General features: G+C 34.3%; 4 protein-coding genes across 4 annotated transcripts in view; 2 read left to right on the top strand and 2 right to left on the bottom strand.

The window, feature by feature from the left end:
* Positions 1-275: 275 nt before the first annotated feature.
* LOC116349363 (antigen 5 like allergen Cul n 1-like) lies at positions 276-1615 on the bottom strand. Its single transcript, XM_031780764.1, has 6 exons — positions 1331-1615; positions 1100-1252; positions 953-1034; positions 820-842; positions 627-763; positions 276-568 (listed from the first exon to the last, which is right to left on the bottom strand). The coding sequence occupies exons 1-6, from the start codon at positions 1487-1489 to the stop codon at positions 328-330; spliced, it is 795 nt and encodes a 264-aa protein (XP_031636624.1). The 5' UTR covers positions 1490-1615; the 3' UTR covers positions 276-327.
* A 1301-nt stretch (positions 1616-2916) lies between these two features.
* On the top strand, positions 2917-3615 carry LOC116349384. Its single transcript, XM_031780788.1, has 2 exons — positions 2917-3128; positions 3197-3615. Exons 1-2 carry the CDS (start codon positions 2986-2988, stop codon positions 3426-3428), a joined length of 375 nt encoding a protein of 124 aa, XP_031636648.1. The 5' UTR covers positions 2917-2985; the 3' UTR covers positions 3429-3615.
* A 1386-nt stretch (positions 3616-5001) lies between these two features.
* On the top strand, positions 5002-5982 carry LOC116349358 (glycine-rich selenoprotein-like). The gene is made up of 4 exons (XM_031780756.1): positions 5002-5130; positions 5291-5375; positions 5446-5565; positions 5632-5982. The coding sequence occupies exons 1-4, from the start codon at positions 5112-5114 to the stop codon at positions 5726-5728; spliced, it is 321 nt and encodes a 106-aa protein (XP_031636616.1). The 5' UTR covers positions 5002-5111; the 3' UTR covers positions 5729-5982.
* An 8262-nt stretch (positions 5983-14244) lies between these two features.
* The window catches only part of LOC116349354, a 45154-nt gene continuing 36527 nt past the window's right edge, over positions 14245-22871 (bottom strand). The window contains exon 10 of the mRNA XM_031780751.1: positions 14245-14785. Coding sequence (XP_031636611.1) covers positions 14437-14785 — 349 coding nt within the window. The 3' untranslated portion in view covers positions 14245-14436. The remainder of the gene's footprint in view (positions 14786-22871) is intronic.

The following is a 22871-nucleotide window of genomic DNA, read 5'->3' as shown; positions in this document are numbered from 1 at the left end:
ATGATCTCGACTGAAACCAATATTGAATTGGCTCAAAGACAGCTCATGGATGATTTTGAGCTAGGATGACACTTGTACGTGTATTATAATAAGATTATTACAATTCAGAATATAAATGACATTATTGAAAAAAGTGACTTAATCAAACGAGTTTTATTTATTCGTTGTGTATCATAAATACAGATTTATTTTTTTTATTCAATGCAAAATTAGAATGACGTTTCTTCTAAATGTTTTTATTTTCATCATCAAGATTGCAATCTTACAAATATTCAAATAAATAAATTACAACAAGTGAAACATTTTTAAACCAAAAACAATTGCATATTAAGGAATTGGAATGACAATTTGGTCTGCTGAGCAGAGTCCTTCATAAACTGGATGCTGTTTTTTACATCGAGAACCAGCTGGACCTTTTGTGTATACCGGCGTTCCGATAACATTTGTATAACCATAGTTACAGACCAAATACCGATAGAAAAAACCACCTTCCTTGTATCGAATCATTGCGCAACCAATTGCATTATTTTTATCACTGACCATGACGGTGAAGTGACCGATCTTTTTCCTAAAAATGAAAATTTCATCAAAATCACAACATCAACGAGAGGTTAATATTTATTTACCCCAATGGATGATTATGGTATGAATTGATGATGCCCATATTGGCATCTTTGTACTCGACGAACCAATCGTTGATCATATGTTTAATTGATGATTTTGTATTTTCATATCCTTTTGTGTTTCCACGTCGTGCAATATTCTAAAAAAAATCGAAAATGATTAAATAAAGGATGACATTTATGTGGTTGTTTTTACCTGACCCGCCCACGGGAACTTTTCTGAAAATTTTCATTCGAAAACTTTTAGTTACTTTCTAATGAAATTTGCTTATTCAATTCATTGCCGACTTTGAATCGACTACTTTTGAAATAAAAAAAAAATCATTTACCTGTTGCTCGGCATTTATCGTGCCCATAGTTACAAGACCGTGCATTTATTTTCGCCAAATAGGCCAGCTCGTCACTCCATTGCTGAAAATGACACACCATTTATCAACTGATTCGATCTTGTTTAAAATTTAAAAAATGTTGCTTACAAAGCATGGCATTTTGGCAGCTGAACTGTATTTATCAATTTGGCCCAACGCAATTTTGTTTCGCATTCGATTATGCATAGACACAATATATTCCTTTTGCGAGGCGCTCATTTTTAAAAGTTGCTTATCGGCTGAACACATTTTTCCAAAATCCTGCACAATTCATCAAATAAAACGAGTCAATTCGATAGTTTTTCCACAATAATTTTATTTATTTTCAAAAAAACATACACCATTATTATGGCACGCCACATGATTTTCACAGTAATTACAATAATTGGTTGCTTCTGTGATGTGAAAGCTGAAAATCACAAGAATCACCAATGTAAATAATCCAAATTGCTGAATATTTCGGTGCACAGCACTAAATTCACTCAAATTAAAATGCATTTTTAGTTTGAAACGAAAAACAAAAAAATTTGCCTATAGACAAAAACGTCTGAAATTGCAAATTTGAACACAACTATGCAGAATGTAGGGCAACAACAGCAGAAATAAAGTCTCTGCTTTTTGCTACGAACGTTCGAATGAATGATAGTGTTGTGCTGACCGTTGATGTCTTTTATATCAATTTGATATTACAATGAAAAGCATGTCGGTGATCTTTTCCTTGTTTTGTACATAGTTTAATTAAAATCGTGAGACGTCTCATCTCGCATCCACTGAACGCAGATATACACAAGAAACGAAATGCCCGACCACAAATGGCAATCATTTATAATTGTTACGATGCAGACTATTATGTTTCTCGCTCAATCGTTATTTGCTTGCATTCATTATTATGAATCAAGTCAATCTCAGATCGATATCGACAATGTCTGCGTGTTTATTTCGCGCTTATCGCACACTTCAATCAATAAACGAATGACCATTGTTTCATTGCTTTTAACAGATCGTTTAACACTTGCTAAGTCAGCTAAAAAATAAGATTTTTTTTTTTTTTGGCAAATATTAATTGCTTTTCTCTTTGCCTATACAACATGAACAACATAGACAACAAATGCTTCGATATAAACAAACTAGTTCATGATGAGTACGAAAAATAATAATCATATCAATCGGAAATAAGTCTTTTTTGTGTCCGATTTGGACAGTCCAATTTTCGATATATGCTAAGAGAAGCATGATATATCATAAATCGCAACAGAAACAATGACTCGTCAAAAAAAAAGCATTCGACAACACACAATAGAGTAAACAAGTTGTGAACAATGTGAAGCTGAACATCTATGTCGAGATCAATTTTGATATCAACGTGTTGCTCGTTCATAGACGAGCAATAAAACACAAAGTTCAATAATTCACGTTGAGATGAGAACCGGTAATAAACGAAAACGGAAAAACGATATTCAAATGAATATGTGCGCGACAATAAGCTAAAATCAATCAATTGTGTAATTAAAGGTGGAGTTCTACACAGGTGAGGTGTAGAGTAGCGAATGGGGTTTTATGTGAGTGAGCCGTTTGTTGTTTACGTAAAATCTTCCTATCTTCTATCTCCGATCGAAAAAAACATTCTCTAATGTACATCTCACCCATAGAATAAATAAAGACACAAAAAGTGCCTGCTTATACGATGTTATTGATTATTGACTCAAGTTGCAATAAAACGATGTTGTGACAAAACGTCATTGTTGATGAATTTATTTGACAATTCTATGAACTTAAGCGGGCAATTGCACTTGTAATTTCTGACAACAAAAATTTGTACTGAGAATCGATTGTTTCGATTTTTATTGCAAAATCAAATACAGTAGCATCGTTGAAGTAGCAATCGGAGAGGTGAGAAGTTGAGATGCTTCGTATTCTGGGATTTTTATATAAATACAGCCGCTGAGAAATATTATCTTTCAGTTATTTTATGGTTTCACCTAGAACACGTGAACATGTATCAAAAACTGTTATTCATTTGCTTTCTGAGCATTTTTCTTTTCAAAACTGACACGTTGGCAGCAACAGCCGATGAATTATTCTCTGACATTCCGCGCGCGTATTTGGAAAGACTTATTGGTAATTTGGATGGATTGACGTAAGTGCACTGATTAAATCAAAAAACAAGTGTTCATATTCTACATTCATCTTTTTTTAAATTTAAAGTTTTGACATAGAACAACAAGAGATTGTTGAAGTCCCGTCGATCAAATTTAAAATTCAAGTTCGTCCTGGAGGGTCATCGACAACAACATCTCCGTCATCACCATCATCAACAACTCCGTCTTCAGCGTCTTCAAAAAGAATGTCTCCATCGTCAACGTCCAAGATGCCCGACATGAAGTCGTCAACTACACCGATGCCAACGACATCAACTCCATCTCTAATTAGAAACTAATCCATATTTGAACGGAGATTTTGATCAAAAATGCAAATAAACCATGTTTTTGTAATTGTTCTGGCAATTAAAATGACGTAGACGAGTTGATAAGATGTAATTGATTTTTGCTTCGAATTATAGTCACGATCTATGTTTACTGCTCATTCACAAGCAAATAAAATTGAAACTATTAACATTCATCATACAAGGTGTGTTTATGTTTTTTTTTTCTTTTAATTTGCAACGGCGACAGGTGATGCGCGGTTTTCATTAGGCAATAAATCAAATCTCCGTCGAGATAATCTTCAACATTAAAGCAATTACATCTCGAGATTGTAGTATTATACATTGAACTTGAACTTGGATAGCAATGATTGATTGAAGATCGTGTTAAATTAGCATGCAGCACTTATGTTGTCTGGATTTAATCGGAGCGAGTGATTTTTTTAGAAGAAACAGATTACACAGTCAATTTGAATGAAATCTGTAAAATTGTATTCTAAATGTGATAATGTTCTAGTTTTGGTGATTTAGTATATCTCAATTGAGATTACATAAGAATCTATTTTTGAAAGAATTATAGCACTTAACGACAACAATTACTCTTACAGTCACACAATTTTTATTATTATATGGATGGGTAAGAATAACAATCCGACTTGTACGCAAAGTCCATAAAAGTGGAACACAGAGTTTTTTATATAGTTTATTACAACAACAATTCTATGTAAAAAAAACTCTGTGTTCCACTTTTATATAGACCCTGCGTACAAGTCGGATTTTTATTCTTACCATTCATATATGCTTTTTATGCCCTTGTGAAAAAAATGACTGACTAAGTCGGTTATGTTTCAGAGTTAACTGAAAGTGATTAAGTCAACATAGTTGACAAAAGTCAATTTCATATACTTATAGTTAACCGTAGTTAACTATGATCATAATCAACATTTCTCAACTCAAGTTACATGAAGACGCATATAGTCACTTATAGTTATAGTTTAGCTGGCTGAAATATCAGCCATTTTTGTCCCAAATTAGTCAATTTATAGTCGACTATGAATTCGAAATATTTCCACAGGGGTGTTAAAGAAATTAAATTCGAAAACATAGAAAGTTGACCTATTTCTATTCTTAAGTTCATGTCCTCAATAAATTCCCAATGGTAAAAGTTTTTTTTAGTAATTAAAAACACATATTTTTTTAAATTATAAATTGAAGACATTTTTCATTCTATTTTCAAGGGATTTTATTTCAAACAAGATAAAAAAAAATTCTGCCATCATTTTTTCGAGTTTCCATCCGAAAATTGAAGTATTCTGTCCAGTTTCTGTAAGACGTCTATCAATTTCGCCAAAAAAAATCATAATGATGGTCCTAAATTTAGCGACAATTTTGAAATTTACTCCCATTTGCCACGAATGAAATTATTTTGTCACAAAAAAACTGCATATTGAAATTCGATGTTTTAGTGGAAAAATATGGATTTTCGAAAAATTCAAATTTGCCGCTCACCAGCGCCACCAATATCATGTTCGAAAATGGGATAAAACTGACATTTCATTCGATGACATTTCTGGATACTTCCAATGAAATGACGTGCCTAAATTAATATATCAACAACAAAACAGAACGATTTCATCACTCTCAGCGAAACATAAAATAAATTTTTTACGCTCAAAATCTTTAAAGTGAACGAAGAAAATGGTTTACGTAGACAGGGGTAAGTAATAACTGTTTCAATTATTCGTAAATTAAATGAATTTCATCCAAATTCAATGTAAAAAAAATAATAATACTGAAAACAGTATGTGGATAAAAATAGAAAACATGACTTCCTATTTTAAAGACCACGTAATCCAAAGATTTATGTCTTTCCACAGATGGTCGCGTTTGTAATCAACGACCGTGGTCGATGTCGCGAATATTTTCGATTTTTATGGGCATTTACACAGGCATCATACTATTGTGAGTATTAATTTTCGAAAAAACGACGAAATTTTGGACGAAAATACTAATTTATTTTTTATTTATTTAGCTTAGAGACGATGTTTTCCCCGTTTGCGAGTTCAAACCCATCCAGTGGAGGAAGTAGACGCGGTTTCTGGGGTGGTGGCAGCGGAGGTAGTGGCGGCAGTGGCGGAAATGATGGCAGAGGGTAGGTTTTCTTTTGCAAATATGAAGGAAAACATAGCAAATTTAACAAATATTCAAATTTTTTCAGACCACCTCGAAATGGACCCCGCCGACCGATTGGCCGGATACAACATTACAGCGAAATAAACGGTGGTGGATGCGCTGGTGGTAGTTGTGGACGTTAATTCATTCCTTTTACATCTCCCAATTCGATTAATAAGCGATTAGATATACGTAACACAACTAAAATCCAATATTTTCAATGAAATAAAATATATCGTGGCATAAAATTTTGTAATACAATTTTATAAGTGGCAAACACTTTAGTTAATTATTTTTTATGAAATAGCAATTTGTGGAATAATTCTCGTTTAACTATGTATAAATCTGTAGAAGAGAGTCGGTGTGTCATGAAATAAAATGAAAATTATCAACTCAACATTTTGGTATTTATTTTCGATTTATAATGAAATTATGTTAATATTGTTTTGAAAATTTAGTAAATACTTCAATTATCTAACGTTATTTTTCGTACAAAAAAACAACTTGAATTTTATCATGTCGGACAAAAACATATGAAATTACATTTGAATAATATCATTTTTAAAATAATTCATTCAAACTGAATTCATCATTTAACCTTTAAACAAGCGAGTATGAAAAATGAATTGGTTGCCAACAAATTTCTTTTAATAACAGAATTTATTCCGCAATTATATTAATCCAATGTTATTTCAGCACTGGGCTTATTTCATCTCATATGTGTTCTGTTGCAATTTGTGTGACGCATTGAGCGCGGACTCGTGGTGGAATGGATAAATTTAAATGATAAATATAGGCAGAGAGACAATGTACATAAAAAACAATCTATATATATTGTTGTATGCATATGAGTAAAACAATTGGGGGTCAGATTTATGTACATACTTATGTACTGTGAATTGTAATCCGAATAATGGGGTATGGTGGTGGTCATCGGCTGTATTTGAATAAAATTGACCCCGGTTTAAAAGGATGTGCATCGATACTTTGGTGCACATAAATTGATTCATTTTTCAATTTAACGAAATGAAAATTATCATAGATTTGGTGTGATAAGGTATCAAAGGATTAATTGCATTAAATTCTTTGTCATTCATCCTCATGATTAAAATTCTTCGTGCCAGCTTAAAGAGTTTTTGTTCGGCTTATACACAATAAATCTGTACTACAAGTACGTCGTTGGGTGTATAACAAATTGCCGTGTAATCGTTCTATGATGCTTGTCGTAAATATCATATTATGATACTCATAGTAAATGTGCAAAGTTCCAAAGTGAGTGTGCAGAAATAATGAACATTCACACAGAGAGCCACATTTTATTGAAAATATTTTATTTGGATAGTTCGGGTCATGTGTGTTAACCCATCGGGTCATACTCGATTGGCCGAATACGAATGTAGAAGATACATGTAGTGCATTGATAACAATTATTATTGCTGTTGTAGAACATTATTTTTGCATTTAAGCGTACGCGAAATCACATATCGGACCGTCAAGCAAACCGTTTGATTTAGTTGTTACAATTGGCGTTGTTATTGTTATTGTTTTGATGATTGTGATGGTCATGGATAGTGGTGGTGTGGCGGTGGCATTGGTACAACGACGATACAGTATAGTGTGGTATGCAATGGTGATTTTGCTGTTGTAACCGTAAATTGGTTTATTATCTGATCGTAATACTTGTTTTGATTGCGGTTTTAATTAATCTGGTAAAAACATCATTTTCGGCTGGAAAAACGAAAACTATGGCAAGTAATTCACACAGCATTTTCTCGTGAAAATTTATGACCCCAAACGCTCATTTTATAATTCAGTCTCTCTATCAAATCGTTCCAAAGTATAACCTTTATTATTATTTTGTTTCGAAAATTATTTCGAATGGCGGCAAAGATGGCCAAATTATTGCATGGCTAGATGCAGTAATGAAGTTTTTGATGGAACATACACTCGACTTCACTGCTCTACTCTCTCATGCAATTCGGAACTTGTTCATTGACCCATTCGCCACACACATATATTCGAATGCAATTTAACAAATTAAAAATTTATTTTTGATAAATTTGCTGGCGAATGCAAGTTAAAATGCAACTTCCCATGTTGGCCAAGTCAATTTTACGCTTCAATTCATATCCCGCCTCCCCCGCTACAACATTCACATACTACATTTGCTTATCTTTTACATTGGCACAGAGATTTTATTAACATTTTAATCATCTATTCGATTTTATCAGAAAATTTTAAATTCAACGTTCTCAAACATTGTAATTTGCTCGAAAAGTTGATAGATAGTAATTTGCTCGTAAGAACAAAAAAAAATTACGCATAGTTTTCTCTCTTTTAAAAATTACGATGAATATATTCAACTTGAAAAAAAATTGGAAAAAGTAATGAGAAAACTAAATTAAGTTAATCCAATTGATGAATATGGTTGGTGTAAATGCCACACGATATTTCCTTGGAAAATTTTATTGTTTCCAAGTTGTTTCGAATCAAAACGAAACCCATTTTTGTATGCATTCCCATTTCTACTCAACGTTGATAATTTCGAATAGGCTTGATTGGCACTTTGATTCCATTCTGGTGTGGTATCTTCTTGTTTTTTGTCGCTTCGTTTTATTTCAAATAAATTGAAAACAAAATCGCTCCGAATGAACATATTTAGTGTTGATGCATGCACTTTGTAAGTCTTTTCATATATGGATGGGAAACATTCCAGACAGAATATTCCGCTCTTATCATCATCTGAAGCGATGTGCACACATTGCATGCAAACAACGGCAAAAGTGCCAGTATTATATCAGCCGTCGTTTTTGCTATTATCATAAAAACACAGCCCAGAGAAAATTTTCGTTGATCATCGGTGAATGCGGAAAAGTTGTTGTGTATTTATGTCATCAGTTCCATCATGCGACTATCGCAATGACAGTGCGACGTTTTTGTTGGCGCAAAGATGGTTTGGCATACCATTATTGTTAAAGCTGTACGCTAAATTTCACAAACATTTAATATGCGACCACCAGAACAAATGAACAAAATGAGAATGTTGATGGTGTTGCATTTACAACAGATAGAAAATTCCACCGGATGCTAAGAAATAATTGGGTCAAAGCTTCAGTTTTATTGGCAAGCACGTACATGTTGGTAACAAAACGATGATGAAAATGAAGTTTTTGAATTATTTGAGTAAACTCGCCTTATTCATTCGATCAATATTCGTTTAATGTTTTAAATCAAATCACTCGACGATTCCAAATGTACTTTCTTCATTTTCAAATTACACTTTTTGATGCAGCTTCCATGCTATATGGGGATTTTCATTCTTGAAATGTTCTGTTGATTCATTTTTTCGCCGACATTTGAGCGCAGAGCAGAGATCCAATCAGAGCATAGCACAGAAAAATGAACGAAATAGAAGCAAGAATCTCAGTTAAATAATAAATTCAATTCGAATGTGTTTCATCTGCGAAATCAGTTAAGCGAATTTGAAGAAAATTAAATTGAAATGTATGTGTCTGGTGTTCGATCGATGTCATCGGTGTTGGCTGCCGTTTTTCTTAACCCACAACATTTTCCGCGTATTGGCGTAACAGTTTTGTATCAAATTGAATTGTTTCGCGAATTGTATGTTAAAGTCGGACATGAAGGACACAAATGTTCGAAAATGAAATCGATTGTATAATATGTCTATTTTATGCTCTTGTCGACGTGTATTTTACATTTTCGCTGTTGTTGTTCTACGTGTTTTTTTTACTATATGTGGTTGTTGTCATTGTTATGCAAGTACAGAATGACAACCTTTCTTCATGTATTGCACATAAAACAATCGGAAAATGTAAAATGATGACGAAGTGATAGTTTTGCATGGCATACATAGCATGTGTGTCACATATGTGTGCGTATGAATTTCGATTGGGAAATGGATAAGGGAATCGACAATTGAGCTAACAAAAAATGGGCCACCACCAACACTCATATTTCAAATGAAAACAAATGGCGAAATAAAGGAAATAAATGAAAATCTCTTTCTCATTTGGTAAAATATCGAGAAAACGCATACGAATATGTACAACAATAAGAGACGAAACAGTAACGGCACAAATTTCAGTGCGTCGTTTAAAAGAAAATTTATCAACGGGCAAAATGTCTTTCATCCATATTCGATGACATGTTCAGTGGCACCGTCATATTGCTACTGAATCCCCATCCATCCTGACATAATAAATTGCTGGGTGTGTGTGTGTGTGTGTGCAAATATATGCGCTCTGTTCCAGTTGCCAATAAATACTTTTCCTTTTGCCATTCTGCACATTTAACTGAAGATGATTTTATCTCTCTTCGAATGTGTTTTTGGAGTATGTTTTGAGTGTCTGTCGTAGCAAAGGGAACGAGCGAGTGTGTGTGTTTGTGCGCGTGCTAGAGATTGCAGTCTGTTCGGCGATGCTTAAAAATGTTTCATTTTGATTTGCATATTGTATTCGATTTAACCGCAACCTACAATCGCATACCATTCCTGATATGTGTAATGGTTGCAGCATGTTGTTTTTATTGGCACAAATTCCACAACACTTTTCCATTTCCTCTCCTTCTCTCGCTCCCACTGTCTCCCAACAAGACAACGAATAATGGACGCGCTTATGCACAAAAGATACACACACACACACACCAAGCCAAAAAGAGTTATATTCTTTGCCGAAACAATAAATGTGAATTGCGGTTTCGAAAACAGCATTTATTTTGCAATTTAGATGTTTATTTTTCTTCGTTCTTAGGCTCGACATTTCGGCTTGTTTTTCATATTTTACAATCGTTTAGAATTTATATATTTTATGTTCATGCAATAAATCTGGAAAAGGGAGCCAAAGTGGGAGTGAGAGAGGTAGAAATCGTGTATTCAAGTGCTATTTGCAAACTGATTTTAATTGAATTTCAAATTACTGCTACAAATAGGAACTTAGCATACAAAGAAAAATGTGCAAATTTTTTACGGCATTTTTAGCGCTGTTTTCGAATTGTTGAATGTCATTAAAACTGATACACATTTGTCTAATACAGAATCAAATAAAAAACGAATGGCTCACTAAATTTAACCTTGAGTTTTCAACAAAATTTCCAAACATTTCTATTCAAATTCTCGCAAATTAAATTTTTTTTATTTCCTTTACTTTTTCGTCATTTTTGAATGTAAAGTGCTTTCATCGATGAAGAAAAAGAAGAAGTATAATTTTGAATATGTGTACACACAGAATTCATTTCGGCGACAATTGAGTGAATGCAAAGTTTTTATTGCCAGTGTAAACCACACGCAATTTTATTGTATTATCTTGATTCTGTGCTGTGGCGCATAATTGACTGTGGTGTAGAGTTTTTAATGAAATATGATTTTATTTTGCAAAACACAAATTTTATGTGAGAATGCTCTCTCGCATACGACTGGCACATACATTCAAAACCAGTGCCACATGTTTTTTGAGCATTAATGGCGCGAGTGTTTTTAAATGCTCGTAGTTTATAAGTGTTTCAATATGGTTTTCATATTTTTCAGTCTGCATTTTTTTCTTTTTGCTTCACATTTTTTTTATTGTTAAATTGTTACTATAATGGTTGAAGGTGTATTCACTTCTTTTGGTGCGTTCGCAATTCGATGAAAATTCTTAATTAATTTGATGCGTTTGAGTTACTTTGTAATAATTTAATTAATTTGAAATGTATATATGAGTTTTATGGCGCTGTAAAACAGACTCATATTTTGTATGTGTATTTTTCGACAACCGTGACAATTAATCTCATTTCAACAATAGCAAAACGCATTTACGCAAAAGTCGAAGTTTTCACCAGCAACACAACTTAAGTGATATTTGTTCTTCTTCTTTTTCTTCTTCTTCCGCTGCAGAGAGAGTCGACTGCGTATGCAAAGTTAAATATAAACATATCCACAAAGTGAAAATACCACATTAAAAAACTAGCGCACAGACACACATAAGTGAATTTAATTTGGCTTACACAAAATCCGCAAATTTATTAATAGTAACTTTATGTTTGCTATTTATAATTTTTCAAGTTAATGAGTTGCATGCAAAATCAAGAATATTTGCTCGGAACATTATTATCAAGAATGCAACGAAAGTTGCCACCGCATACACAACCACAATATCATACGACCGAAGAGATGTGTGTCGTCTGTCGGGGGCAAAAGGATTTATCATCATAGTTTAAAGATTTAATGGGGAAATTTTTGAACCATCGTCGTTAAAAGAACATAAAGTGTATGCAACGTGATTAAACACCCGCAAGGTAATTTTGTTGTCACATTTAATGAAAACTATGCACGTAAAATTACTGATCATAAGGTGCTTGGTCTCATACCAACGGTAGTTGTTTTTTTATCAGGGATAAAAGTACTTTGATACTTACTTGAGAACACTGTCATTAAGAATGTTTAAGTGAAAAAGACAATATTATCCAGGAAATGCTTGAGGATCCTTACCTTTCTCAATTGAAACAGATTGTCCACTGACGGTCCACAGTGACGTTTTTTATATGATAAACGACTACACAAAATATTTGTTGACCATTCAGTGTCTAGTCGGTTTCCCACGTTTTGAATGGCGTTTTTTTATTGGTCATTTATCTCCAACTGGGAAAATAATATCAAAAACGAATAAAAAGCTTTGTTGATTACCATTATGTTTCTGTTTTAAAAATAGGGCTGTTTTTCATTTAAAATGGCACCGAGTCTACGAATTTCAAGGAATTTTATTTCATTGGGAGAAGAGTATTTTAGAAAAAAACTTCTTGCTATTTTATTGAATTAGAGAATGAACGTGATTGAACATAGAGAGATTTTACTAGATTTGATTCCAATTAAATCAAAGAGCCATTCTGTAGTACTCTAAGTAATTACTAAGGTTATTATTCATGATTTTTTCTCTAGAAGTGGTGCTATACATATTTTTTTCACAAGTATCAGGAATTTGAATGTCGATTTCATTCGAATTCATTCTACGATTTGAGCAAATATTTATTGTTACCTTTTTGCCCTTGGTTTAATCTATATAATTTTTCTCTTTGTTTAGATCAAATGCGACTCGCTTGATATTTAAAGAATAATTTGCACCTTTTGCATTTCTTTTGCAAAACAATATCAAATTAAAAAGACCAACTCTTGTTCATTTCAAATCGAACATTTCTGCCTGGCTTTATACTTACACAAAATGAATCTCTCATTTAACCACCGTAAATATATACTCTCTCTCTCTCCCTCCCGCTCAATTAACTGTAATTTCATTAAATCCCATAGATGAAAATATCTGTAGTGCCGAGATCTTCAATTACTGAGATTAAAACATGTTGAGCAAATTTTTGAGCAGCTGCTTGAGATTTACCGTATCTTGTTTACTGAAAACAAGAAATTAAAGTAGTAAACAGAAAAAGTCTAGACGCCAGAATGGATAAGATAATATGGATGATAAAAGGTCATGGAAAGCATTTTTTCTTTTCAATTCGATTAATCTCTAAGGGGGTGAGATTTTTCGAATGAGGCGCACGTCATTTATATGCCATTTCAATAGTAAACGAATATTAAAAAGCAATTTATTGAACAAAAAAAAAACATCATAATCTGAAAATCGTCGATGGAAATCGGATGTTTAAAACCAATGGCAACGTGTTGCCCTGATGATGGTGACGCAAACGATCTGATTTTATTAAAGACGGTCGTTCGATGAAAATTCAATTGACAGTACTTTTATTATTCCATTTACCGATGCTTTGCTGATGAAATCGTTGCTTATCAATTCGTGCTTGAGGTGTTGTGGTATCTGTGTAAGCAGTAATACAATTGGAAATGGTGGAGAAAGAACAGGACATGCACCAGCGATTTCATTCAATTGTGACAAAAATTTGCAATGAATTCAAACAGTTGGTTGTTATTCTATCGTGTTCTTCCTCTGTTTTCGACCAATATGAATTGAAGTGTTTTCTCTTTGGCGCATCGTGTATCTGTATGTGTGCGCGCCAGCTAGAGAAAAAAAGCTGTTTTGCTGTCATGTCTTTTGTATTCATTATTTTTTATGTTACACTTGAGTATTTGAAATGTTGACGGCACTTATAGAATATTAAATAAGTTGGGTGAAAAAAGTTGACTATCTCGTCGCTGCTGCACTAATGGATTCATGCACAACGTGTATGGGTGTATGTGTGTCTGTATTGTGGATTATGTGGTATGAATAAAGTAAAAGCGAGTAAACGAGACGGGGAAAAAAGTAAGCATCAAATGGATGATAATGATAACGACGATAAAAATAGCAGATAAAATCGAGATTTTTTGTTGCTTCCTCTCGTGTATGCTGGTACTGCATGTTTTCCTTTCAAGTTGTTTACAGTCGAAAGAGCAAACAACCAGAACATTTTCAGCGACTTTTCCGCTTCACAGCCGCACAATAATAATAATAGTAGTTAAAATATGTTTTCGCTTTTCATCTTAAAATTTATTCCGGCACATGCATTCATTTATTTATGATTTCATCGACATATTTTGCTTTTACAATTGAATGATTTAACGTACAACGCAAGATAAAAAAATTGAAAAAAAAAAAAAAACAAATACAAAATGAGAGAACGTTAATTTAAACCCAAACAAAATTTGGTTTTGCTCCAGTTCTCCTGCTTTCTCTTGAATCGGTGTGTTTGTGTGTTTTTTTTGTCGTTCTAATTTCTATACTATCTAACCGGCAAAATATGTTTACGTGTCAAGCGCATGCTGTTATTTATTTTCTCTCCATCTCCATCTTCATCGTCCCTCTCCCTCTCTCGCCGTACTGTCATTTTCAATTGTTGTCGTCGTTTGTTTTATTTACTTCTTTCGGCTCTCTTCAGCACTTTCGCTTTGTTCGCCACCGTCCGGATCGTTGCCATTAAAAATGTAGTTGTCTTTGTTTGCAATGCCAGTTCCCTCTGAATCGCCTAGCCAAGGATACTGTTGCGGACAGTCACGGCACGTTTCCATGTAGCGGGTGTCGGTGATGTTGCTCGTTTGAGTTTTGAATGGTAGTGCACATTTATTCGATAGATTGCACGGTGCTTGTACATTTGATTGTTTCTTTTGGCATGCCCACGGTTCATAGTTGGTGAGCGATTTCAATGGTTTTGGATCGGTGATCCATTGCAATGCTTGTGTTGTGGTTACAACCCAAACATCTGGCCTGATAGAGACAGAAAACGAAACGAGACAAAAAAAACATTACAACGAACGGAATTAATTAAATCAAACACATTAAACTTTTGTTTCATTTAGATTTCATTCAGTATATACTTTCAACGCCCAATCAAGGCAAACACACTATTATTCCGATGAATATTCTCCAAGTGAAACTTTTTAATTCATAAAAACCGATGAGTTCTTTTTTTTTCTCTTTCATTTGTTCAAACTCGTTTGGCTCGATTGGTAATACGTGAATATGCGTAAATCAATGAACTTTTAAGTAATATTTAATGAATAAATTAAGCACATGCTCCAAAAATATGCATTGTGAATTTTTGGGTTGGGTCGTTGCGATGACGAACACAGTATAACTCATGCGAATGAAAATCATGCTTATCATATTTAAAAAAAGCACAATTTTTGCGTGTGTGGCAGAATTTCTTTTTATCGCTCTTTATTCTAGCGCTGACTTGGAATAATGAATGAAAAGAACAACATAAAAGCCGAACATTTGATGTGAACTTTTGATGTGGCTCCATAAATTGTCAAAACAGTATGACAAAAAAAATATAAATAAAAAACAAACAAAATCAGCCAAATATGCCAGTCTATTTTGGACGGTGTTTGGTCCAATGTTTGTGTGGTTAGGCGAGTCATCTTTTTTACATGGCGATCACGTACACGACAGAATAAGACGGCACCAACAATAATCAAAACAAAAAGTCATAAACAAACTATACCGAGCGACTTCAGTACCGAAAAATGAACTCTCCCATCCAAAGAAAATAGAGTGTTTTTGTTGTCGTCGTCGTCGTTTTTTGGGGTTTGCCGTAGGACATATATGTATGTATGGATGTTTCAAGTTAGAAACGCCTTTTGAAATTAATTGCAATGCAAGGAAGAAAATCGAAAAACAACACATACAAAATTAGTACGAATGACGATGGCAAAACTATACTACATGGCTCTAGTCATCGCTGTATAATTCACCCTTATTCATGACATTGTGTGTGTCCGTGCGCGCCGCATCCAACGAAATCCAATTTGATGATTCTTTTTTCTTTTTCTACTGGATTTCACTTTGGTCGACTTTACAATAACTTGAAATTGAAGAAAACACTGAAACATTTCCATATCGATTTAGTTTTCGCATAAATTTTCACCCATCTCTCATGCTGTGCAACCGAAACGCAATATCCCGATTTTTGCTAAAACAAAGTTTTACAAAATCCAGTTTGAATATATAAGTCTGGCATGGGCATGTATGTGTGTGTGTGTGTCTAAATTCAACACATACTCAGTGTCCATTTGCTTCAATAAAAAGTTTTTTGTGTGGAAATTTTCGATTAGCAACAAAGTTTTTTAATAGCCATGCATAACAGTTGCCAATGAATTGCAGTTTGTATTCCAAAAATTAAATTTACATTTTAAGCATTCAAACGAATAAACGTTTCAGTTTCGATAGACGATGAATTGATCGCCAGCATATATTTCTGCTGGAATACACAGACGCCAATCATTTGTAGGAACTAAATCGATGCTTTTTTTCATTGCACACATTTACACTGTAGTTATTGTAAATCGGCGGCAATGATTCTGGGGGTTGGATAGTGAATTTACGATTCGTGATGTTTGAAAAAGATGTGGACATTTCTACAACTGAAACAGACTTGAATATACAGAATTTTACTACAAAAATTGATGTAGAAAATGCAATATTTGGAAAAAAAAGTTGATTTTTTTTAAATTGCTGTCATCCCCCTGTGACCCACTTCAAAATAATACAAACTTGTTTATCAACTATTCAATCAGCAAATACAGAACCTCAATGTGTCTATCAAAGACTTCAATATGTGTTGAAGTTTTTGAATGATACGATTTCAGATTTTAATTCAAACATGGATGAAATTCGTTCTAGAGAAATCATTGCAACGTAATCGGTTAAAAATCTGCATCGAAAACTTTTATAAATACAAATGAAGCAATCGAATTTATATTTGCGATATCGTTTTTCAGCGTTTGATTGATCGGCGCTTTTCAAATTCAGATTTTATGATTTCTGAGCTGTTTAGACAATGTCTTTATTTGCAGCGGTGAAATGAGTACATAAAGACAACCTGTTCGGATGGACGCTAAATAAAACACAATTAATTTTTGTTATTTATAGTTGGGAAAAATAGAGAGCAAAAAACCCGACTCTCTTTATTGAATGTTTAAAAGCGGCTGACTCTTGACACATCGAATGGCAGCAAGTGTTGCCATCCGATACGCAACCCTTAATTAAAAATGCAATACAGATTTGTACGATTTGCAAATCACATATTTCTTTACCTTCACATTCCGTGACTGTATATAAAGGTCGTTTGATATCAATATCTCTCTACTGCATGACTGTCATGGGGTTAATGTTGAATTGATATCTTTGTAAGTACATGATATTGTCGTGACCTTAGCCTTAGCATCAGTTTTCATTGAAAATCAAATGACTATTTTCTCTTTCTGTTGTCTTAAAATCGGTTCCGTTTCACGAGCCCCAAATAAATAACGAATAAACTGAGTCGTTGCTGTCAATACAATAATAAATTGTGGCGAATAGCAAAATCGTGGCGTGGTGACTTGGTTCTTACGTTAGACCCAAAGTCATTGTATGTCCTGTCGCATTACGAAATTCTAAGTTGGTGTGAAATATATGGTTTTGATCAGTGACCGGTTCGCGCATATTTCTATGCCTGATAGCTATGCTAAGCATAGCGGAGACGCAAGCCGTAACGCACCCGTCGCCATTCGATTCGAGCTATATTGTATGCGCACGGTCGTCTGCATAAACGAACATGTGCATTGTTCATATAGAGTGAACGGCGATGCGTCGGTTGCGTTTGCGGCTATGCTTGGCATATCTATGCTACCTAGCGTATTTAGGCAAACATAGAAATATGCGCGAACCGGTCACTGGTTTTGATTCAGTTCATTAATGAGGTTGGGCATTAAAAAAAAGAGAACAACTGGAAAAGCGACGCAATGGAAAAAAGATTAAATAGATTTTCGGCTCAGTGCACGGCATATGGAATGAGGCGACGATTTAGCTATTTTTCACACTTCATTAAATTTTAATTGTGCAATGCGTTGTCCGCAAAACAAAAGAAATGAACAAAATGAAGGCAGAATTTAGTAAAAATTACGCGTATCATGAAACGCACACACTCGTCGCTCATTCCAAAAGCAAACTCTTTTTTTCTTTCTCGTTGATCGTCGTCGTCTGTTTTTGCTGTTGTCTTCTATGCACGTTTTTCTTTTTCGGCTGCCTTTCGACAATCACCTCTGTTGGATTGGAGCGGCCGCATTTTCATTTGGACCAAAAGCGAGACTGAGGTTTTAAGCTTTGAAAAATGGTTGCGCTTCAAAACATGAACCATTTTAGAGAAAACATGCCTCCTCTTTACTATACATAATTCATTTGGTTCGGTTTTTAATTCATTAGGACAAAAGTCGGTTTTACGACTTGAACATTGTCTCATTTCTCATCGTTTTTATATTCATATTCAGTTTTTATTTCAGACGGGGTTTTTTCTACATGAAACTTTTCCGTTGGCCGAGAAGGCGAATAAAAAACAAATGTCAATCCTGAAATCGTAATTTGAAATAAGCAAGAAAGACCGCTAATTAAATCATTTTGAATAAATAAAAAGAAGCATTCGAATTTAGAAGACAAAACATTGTAACATTTTCACTTCGCATGAACAGTTTTTCTTCCGAATACGATTTGGTCCAATGATACTGAATATTAAATGATGCACACACAAACCCAACGAAAAAAAAAACATCGTGAAAAACACTAGCCGTGGCCAGTACAAAACACGTTTGAAACATTTTCGCGCAACAAGATTTGTAACTGCCTGCTTCGTTTCGAGTGAAACTTGATTCGTTCACTGTGTTCGGCGTTGCTTCAGTAATAATTCATTTATATCGCTGTCTTCACTTCCACCTGTTTTTTATTCTGCCTGTTATCTGGCTTCGTGAAATGTCTCGTGCTGTATCTTTTATTCATTATTTTCGTTGTCAGTGCCTTTTTTTAATAATATAAATGGTTCATAATTATTCTTCGTAAAGCCGTACAATTTTACTTTTTTGCATGCATTTCTTTTTTTCATCTCTATTTTTTTTTTTTGCTCTTCAACACTCTTTTGCTCATTGCGCTCACTTCACGGCAGCGGCTGCATTTCCAAAAGAACTTTTCTAACGTTGGTAAAAAAAGGAGTGAGGGAGAGAAAGAGATACATGCACACACACACAACCGGCACTAACAATTTATTCAGAATCTCAAATTATATTAATACCATTTAGCGTGTTCGTTCTTCTCCATTTTCGAGATAATGCAAAGTATTACTGTGACATGCTTTATACGCTCCATAGCCGGAATTGAATCTAGTTCAATTTCTTTGAGTAGTCGGTATAAACTTGATATCAACGTTTCTTTTTCTCTGTTCTTGCACTTAGTTAAACTATTCCATTTCATAAGATGCGAATAGAAAAGAGAGCGAGAGAGAAAAAAAAGTGGGAAGAAGATGAAAGAACAAGGTAGATTTTTAGTAGTTGTTTGTTTCATTTCTAAAGAACTTAGTCAAAAGATAATCTTTTTTTGAGGCTGTTCTCCATTGAGAACAGACGTGTGCGTGTGGGCGAGCGCGCTTGTTTTCTGATGCCGGCCGGACAATGGGCGGAAAATGTATGAAGTTGTGTAAAGATTCTAGAAAAATTCAACATGCGGATGTTGAGCATTTTAGGAAATTAAAGGAGGTTTATGCGTGTCCTTGCACCGGTAGCTGAAACGAACATGTTGCACATTATGGTCTCTTGCACATTAAATCTTATGCCAAGACCATCGTCCGTCTTGGCGAAGAGCGAATTGCAATAAATAGCTTCTGCTTTTACTTTAATGAATATATTTTCCGTGCAACGAGCAGAAAAAAAGCGATTAATAATGCAACGAAACGGTGAATAAAAAAGCACGAAAGAGAAAATGAAAAGAAAGAGTTGCTCATATTTACCGAGAGTTTGCTTATGAATCAAGCATTAAATGAAGTGCAAAGCATTTTGTATGCCCTGTTAACGTTTAAATGGATTTTTTTTTTTTCATAAAAGAATGTGAAGCTTATCTTGACCAAGCGGGGTTGGCGTATATGAGATTGGGAACTTTTTTATGCGAACGCAACTGATCAGCGCCACCTCACATTAGTTCGAATTAGATCGAAAAACTGAATTTAATTCTGTAGCATTGAAATGAAAAAGAGAAAAAACAACAACAATAGCACGGCCACACAGAGCTGTACATCTATGCGTGCTGATGCATTCATACACATATACGCTTTCTTCATTCTTTCATTCCATTGTTATACGTATCTCACTGGTCAACAGATCTATGTAGCCATGTTACTGTTGTTGTTTTTTTTTCTCTTTTTCGATTCAATTCATTGTAACTAATGGGAGTTCAACTATGGAATACAAGATGGCACAGATGAGGGGAATTCGCATTTTGTCTCTTCATAGGCTTAGCCGGTTGATCTTGACGCTGTGTTGTTTCGATATTCGGACTATATAAGTGCACTTCATTTGTGGTATAATATTTTCGGTGAAATGGCACACCAAAATGACCTCATCGTATTCATCTCGGTTGATTAAATTGTGTCAACACTGGTGCGATCATCATCATTATCATCATCTTTTGGTTACATCGATTCATTTAATGTATGAAATTAAAATAGGTAACTCTTGTTTTGCCGTGACTTCATAAAATTTTATCTTGTTAGCCATTTCAGGCCGCAAGGTAAACACAACAGCGAACAAACAGAGAGCGAGAGAGAGAAAAAATTCATGGTACAAGTTAATTTTCGAAAGCAAAAAAAACTTCGATAAGTAGCTTATTTTCTTGGAAAGCGAGAAAAAACGGATATTTTCCAGTTGGTAACAAGGGTAAAAGGCTACAAAATAAAGTTTTGTAATGATAGAAGAAATGTTGTAGCGCACATAGTTTGTGTGTGTGTACTGTGTATGTTTTGGCCGGATTTCATTGCACGTGGTAACAACGTACGAAAAGAAAAGATGCGAGATATAATGTGCAAGTGCATTCAGAGTGCATAAATAACATTATTTTAATATTCCTTGTAAACGAAATCATATCAGCATGACTGGAGGAGAACGGTTTCATGGTCGATAAATAGACGAAGCGTGCGAAAAAAACCGGTTACAAACTAACGACGCGACTTTTTTTCTGCTTCGCTTCGTATTTATGTTTGTTGCACTGTTATCTGCAAGAAACCAAGTTAAAGGAAGAAGGTGTGTGCTTTTCACCGTCAAATGAGCTACCTCACCTATACAGGTGCTGATGCCAAAGTATTGCCGTTAATGTGGCTGATGCAACGTAATTATTCCGTAATGCAGATTGATTATACACCGGAAAATTTCTTGTTACCGCTTCGTTTCCGTTCGCTTCACTTTGCTGTGTGTGTGTATAATGTAGTTGTTGGCGGCAGAGGCTTGACAGTTTCGCCATACTCGCTTTGTACGATATGTGCATCAAGTTGGGTTTTTGTTTTAAGTTTTTGTCGAACCGCATTGTTTATTTATTCATTTATATTTTATGGGTACGTCTGTTTGTGTGTATGCAGAATAAGGCAAACGCTAAAATGTGCAGAGAGAAAGAGAGTGAGAAAAAGTCATCAGAAACTTGTTCATGAATTTAACATACACGAAAACTGTTGCAAACGTACACATATTTAACTCCGGCAAAAATAGGGAATGCTCGACAAAAGAAGGTATATATGGTTGGGAAAATGCTTGACACTTTTAAACGGAAAACCCTTAAGCATCGTGATTGTTTTCGATTTGTACGCCGCAGACACGGTTTTTTCGGTAACATACACGTATAACGCACTTCCTTCGCAAAATTCAATAGAAATCTGAAACAACCACTTTTTTACTCATTCACCCATCGCACCCTCTGTTCTAGGCGGTAGTTTTTTTCAAGTAGCAGTTTTTTATTTGGCATTAATTCTGTTGTTGTTGTTGTGTTGTTTGTTCGCTTTCAGTTGTGAGCATTTTATAATTAGTTTTTAATTAATGAAGAAGTCCTTTTCGTTTGGCTTTAATTATTTCGATTTATTTTGTTCTGTACGGGAGAAAGAATTAAAAAAAGCGGTAATTCAATGGAATTAAATTCAAACGGATTTCTGTCACGTCTCTGATGCTTGAGCGTTCTTTTTTTTAATTGGTTGTGTTTTGTTGAGATCTCACTTTGTCTCTCACTTTGAACCTCCCCCACCTTGGGTGAAATGTTAAGAACGCTTGATTTATTACCAAAATTCGTGGTATTTTAAAAGTGTGTTTGTCGTGTGTTTTGATGCCTTCATTCGAATACAAAATACCGAGAAATGGACCTCAGTCAACCACACCGGCTATTCATTTATTTAAATATATACAAACAATTCGGTTTCAATTTACAAACACAAAAACCAATTAATTATAAAAATATAAACGAGTACCGCGGCACGCATTCAAGAGTATTCATTCTCAAATACACTGGCGGAAACCACGTGCACGCAGACCCGACAAATAAATGAAAACTTAATGGGAAATTGCGGGAAAAAAGAAAGAGATTAAGAGCTACTGTGAAGTCGAATAAATATTTATTTCATGTCTGTGCAGATTCAAATCCAACCGAAATACCAAATGCAAAAACAACGTGTAATTAATTATTCGCTTGTTTCCGACTCTTACAATAGAATTCTGCAATCTTTCAAATGCTTGTCTGTTCGCCCTTGATTACCATTCACCGCTCAACGCATTCTTTACTTTTTTCCTCTCGTTATTTTGGCCATTTTTATTCGCACTTGTCTATCACTCGATGGCCGTATCTATGCATCGTTTCATTCGATTTCATTGCTTGCTTCAATGATTAATTGAATTTACTGAACTGCATCAAATCCAAATTGACGGCCAAAGAAAACCATATTAATTTCATTTCCCATTATTTATACACGTTTCTATTTATTTAAGGTGCTTTGATAATGACACGGAATTGTTCACACCAATCA

Source organism: Contarinia nasturtii, unplaced genomic scaffold, assembly GCF_009176525.2.
Source record: "Contarinia nasturtii isolate CC-2019 unplaced genomic scaffold, AAFC_CNas_1.1 Cnas_scaffold_2861, whole genome shotgun sequence".
Taxonomy (NCBI): Eukaryota; Metazoa; Arthropoda; class Insecta; order Diptera; family Cecidomyiidae; genus Contarinia; species Contarinia nasturtii.
The sequence above is the reverse complement of the archived record's forward strand: the minus strand, read 5'-3'. Positions and strand labels throughout refer to the sequence as shown.

What these genes read in the sequence shown, in the direction of transcription:
- LOC116349363 (XM_031780764.1), bottom strand. Translation starts at nt 1,489, where the DNA reads ATGCATTTTAATTTGAGTGAATTTAGTGCTGTGCACCGAAATATTCAG. An exon ending in TGGCGTGCCATAATAATGGT is followed by an intron (nt 1,253 to 1,330) that starts GTATGTTTTTTT and finishes TGAATTGTGCAG; the next exon opens with GATTTTGGAAAAATGTGTTC. An exon ending in AGTTCCCGTGGGCGGGTCAG is followed by an intron (nt 764 to 819) that starts GTAAAAACAACC and finishes GATTTTTTTTAG; the next exon opens with AATATTGCACGACGTGGAAA.
- LOC116349384 (XM_031780788.1), top strand. Translation starts at nt 2,986, where the DNA reads ATGTATCAAAAACTGTTATTCATTTGCTTTCTGAGCATTTTTCTTTTC. An exon ending in GGTAATTTGGATGGATTGAC is followed by an intron (nt 3,129 to 3,196) that starts GTAAGTGCACTG and finishes TTAAATTTAAAG; the next exon opens with TTTTGACATAGAACAACAAG.
- LOC116349358 (XM_031780756.1), top strand. An exon ending in TACACAGGCATCATACTATT is followed by an intron (nt 5,376 to 5,445) that starts GTGAGTATTAAT and finishes TTATTTATTTAG; the next exon opens with CTTAGAGACGATGTTTTCCC. An exon ending in GGCGGAAATGATGGCAGAGG is followed by an intron (nt 5,566 to 5,631) that starts GTAGGTTTTCTT and finishes AAATTTTTTCAG; the next exon opens with ACCACCTCGAAATGGACCCC.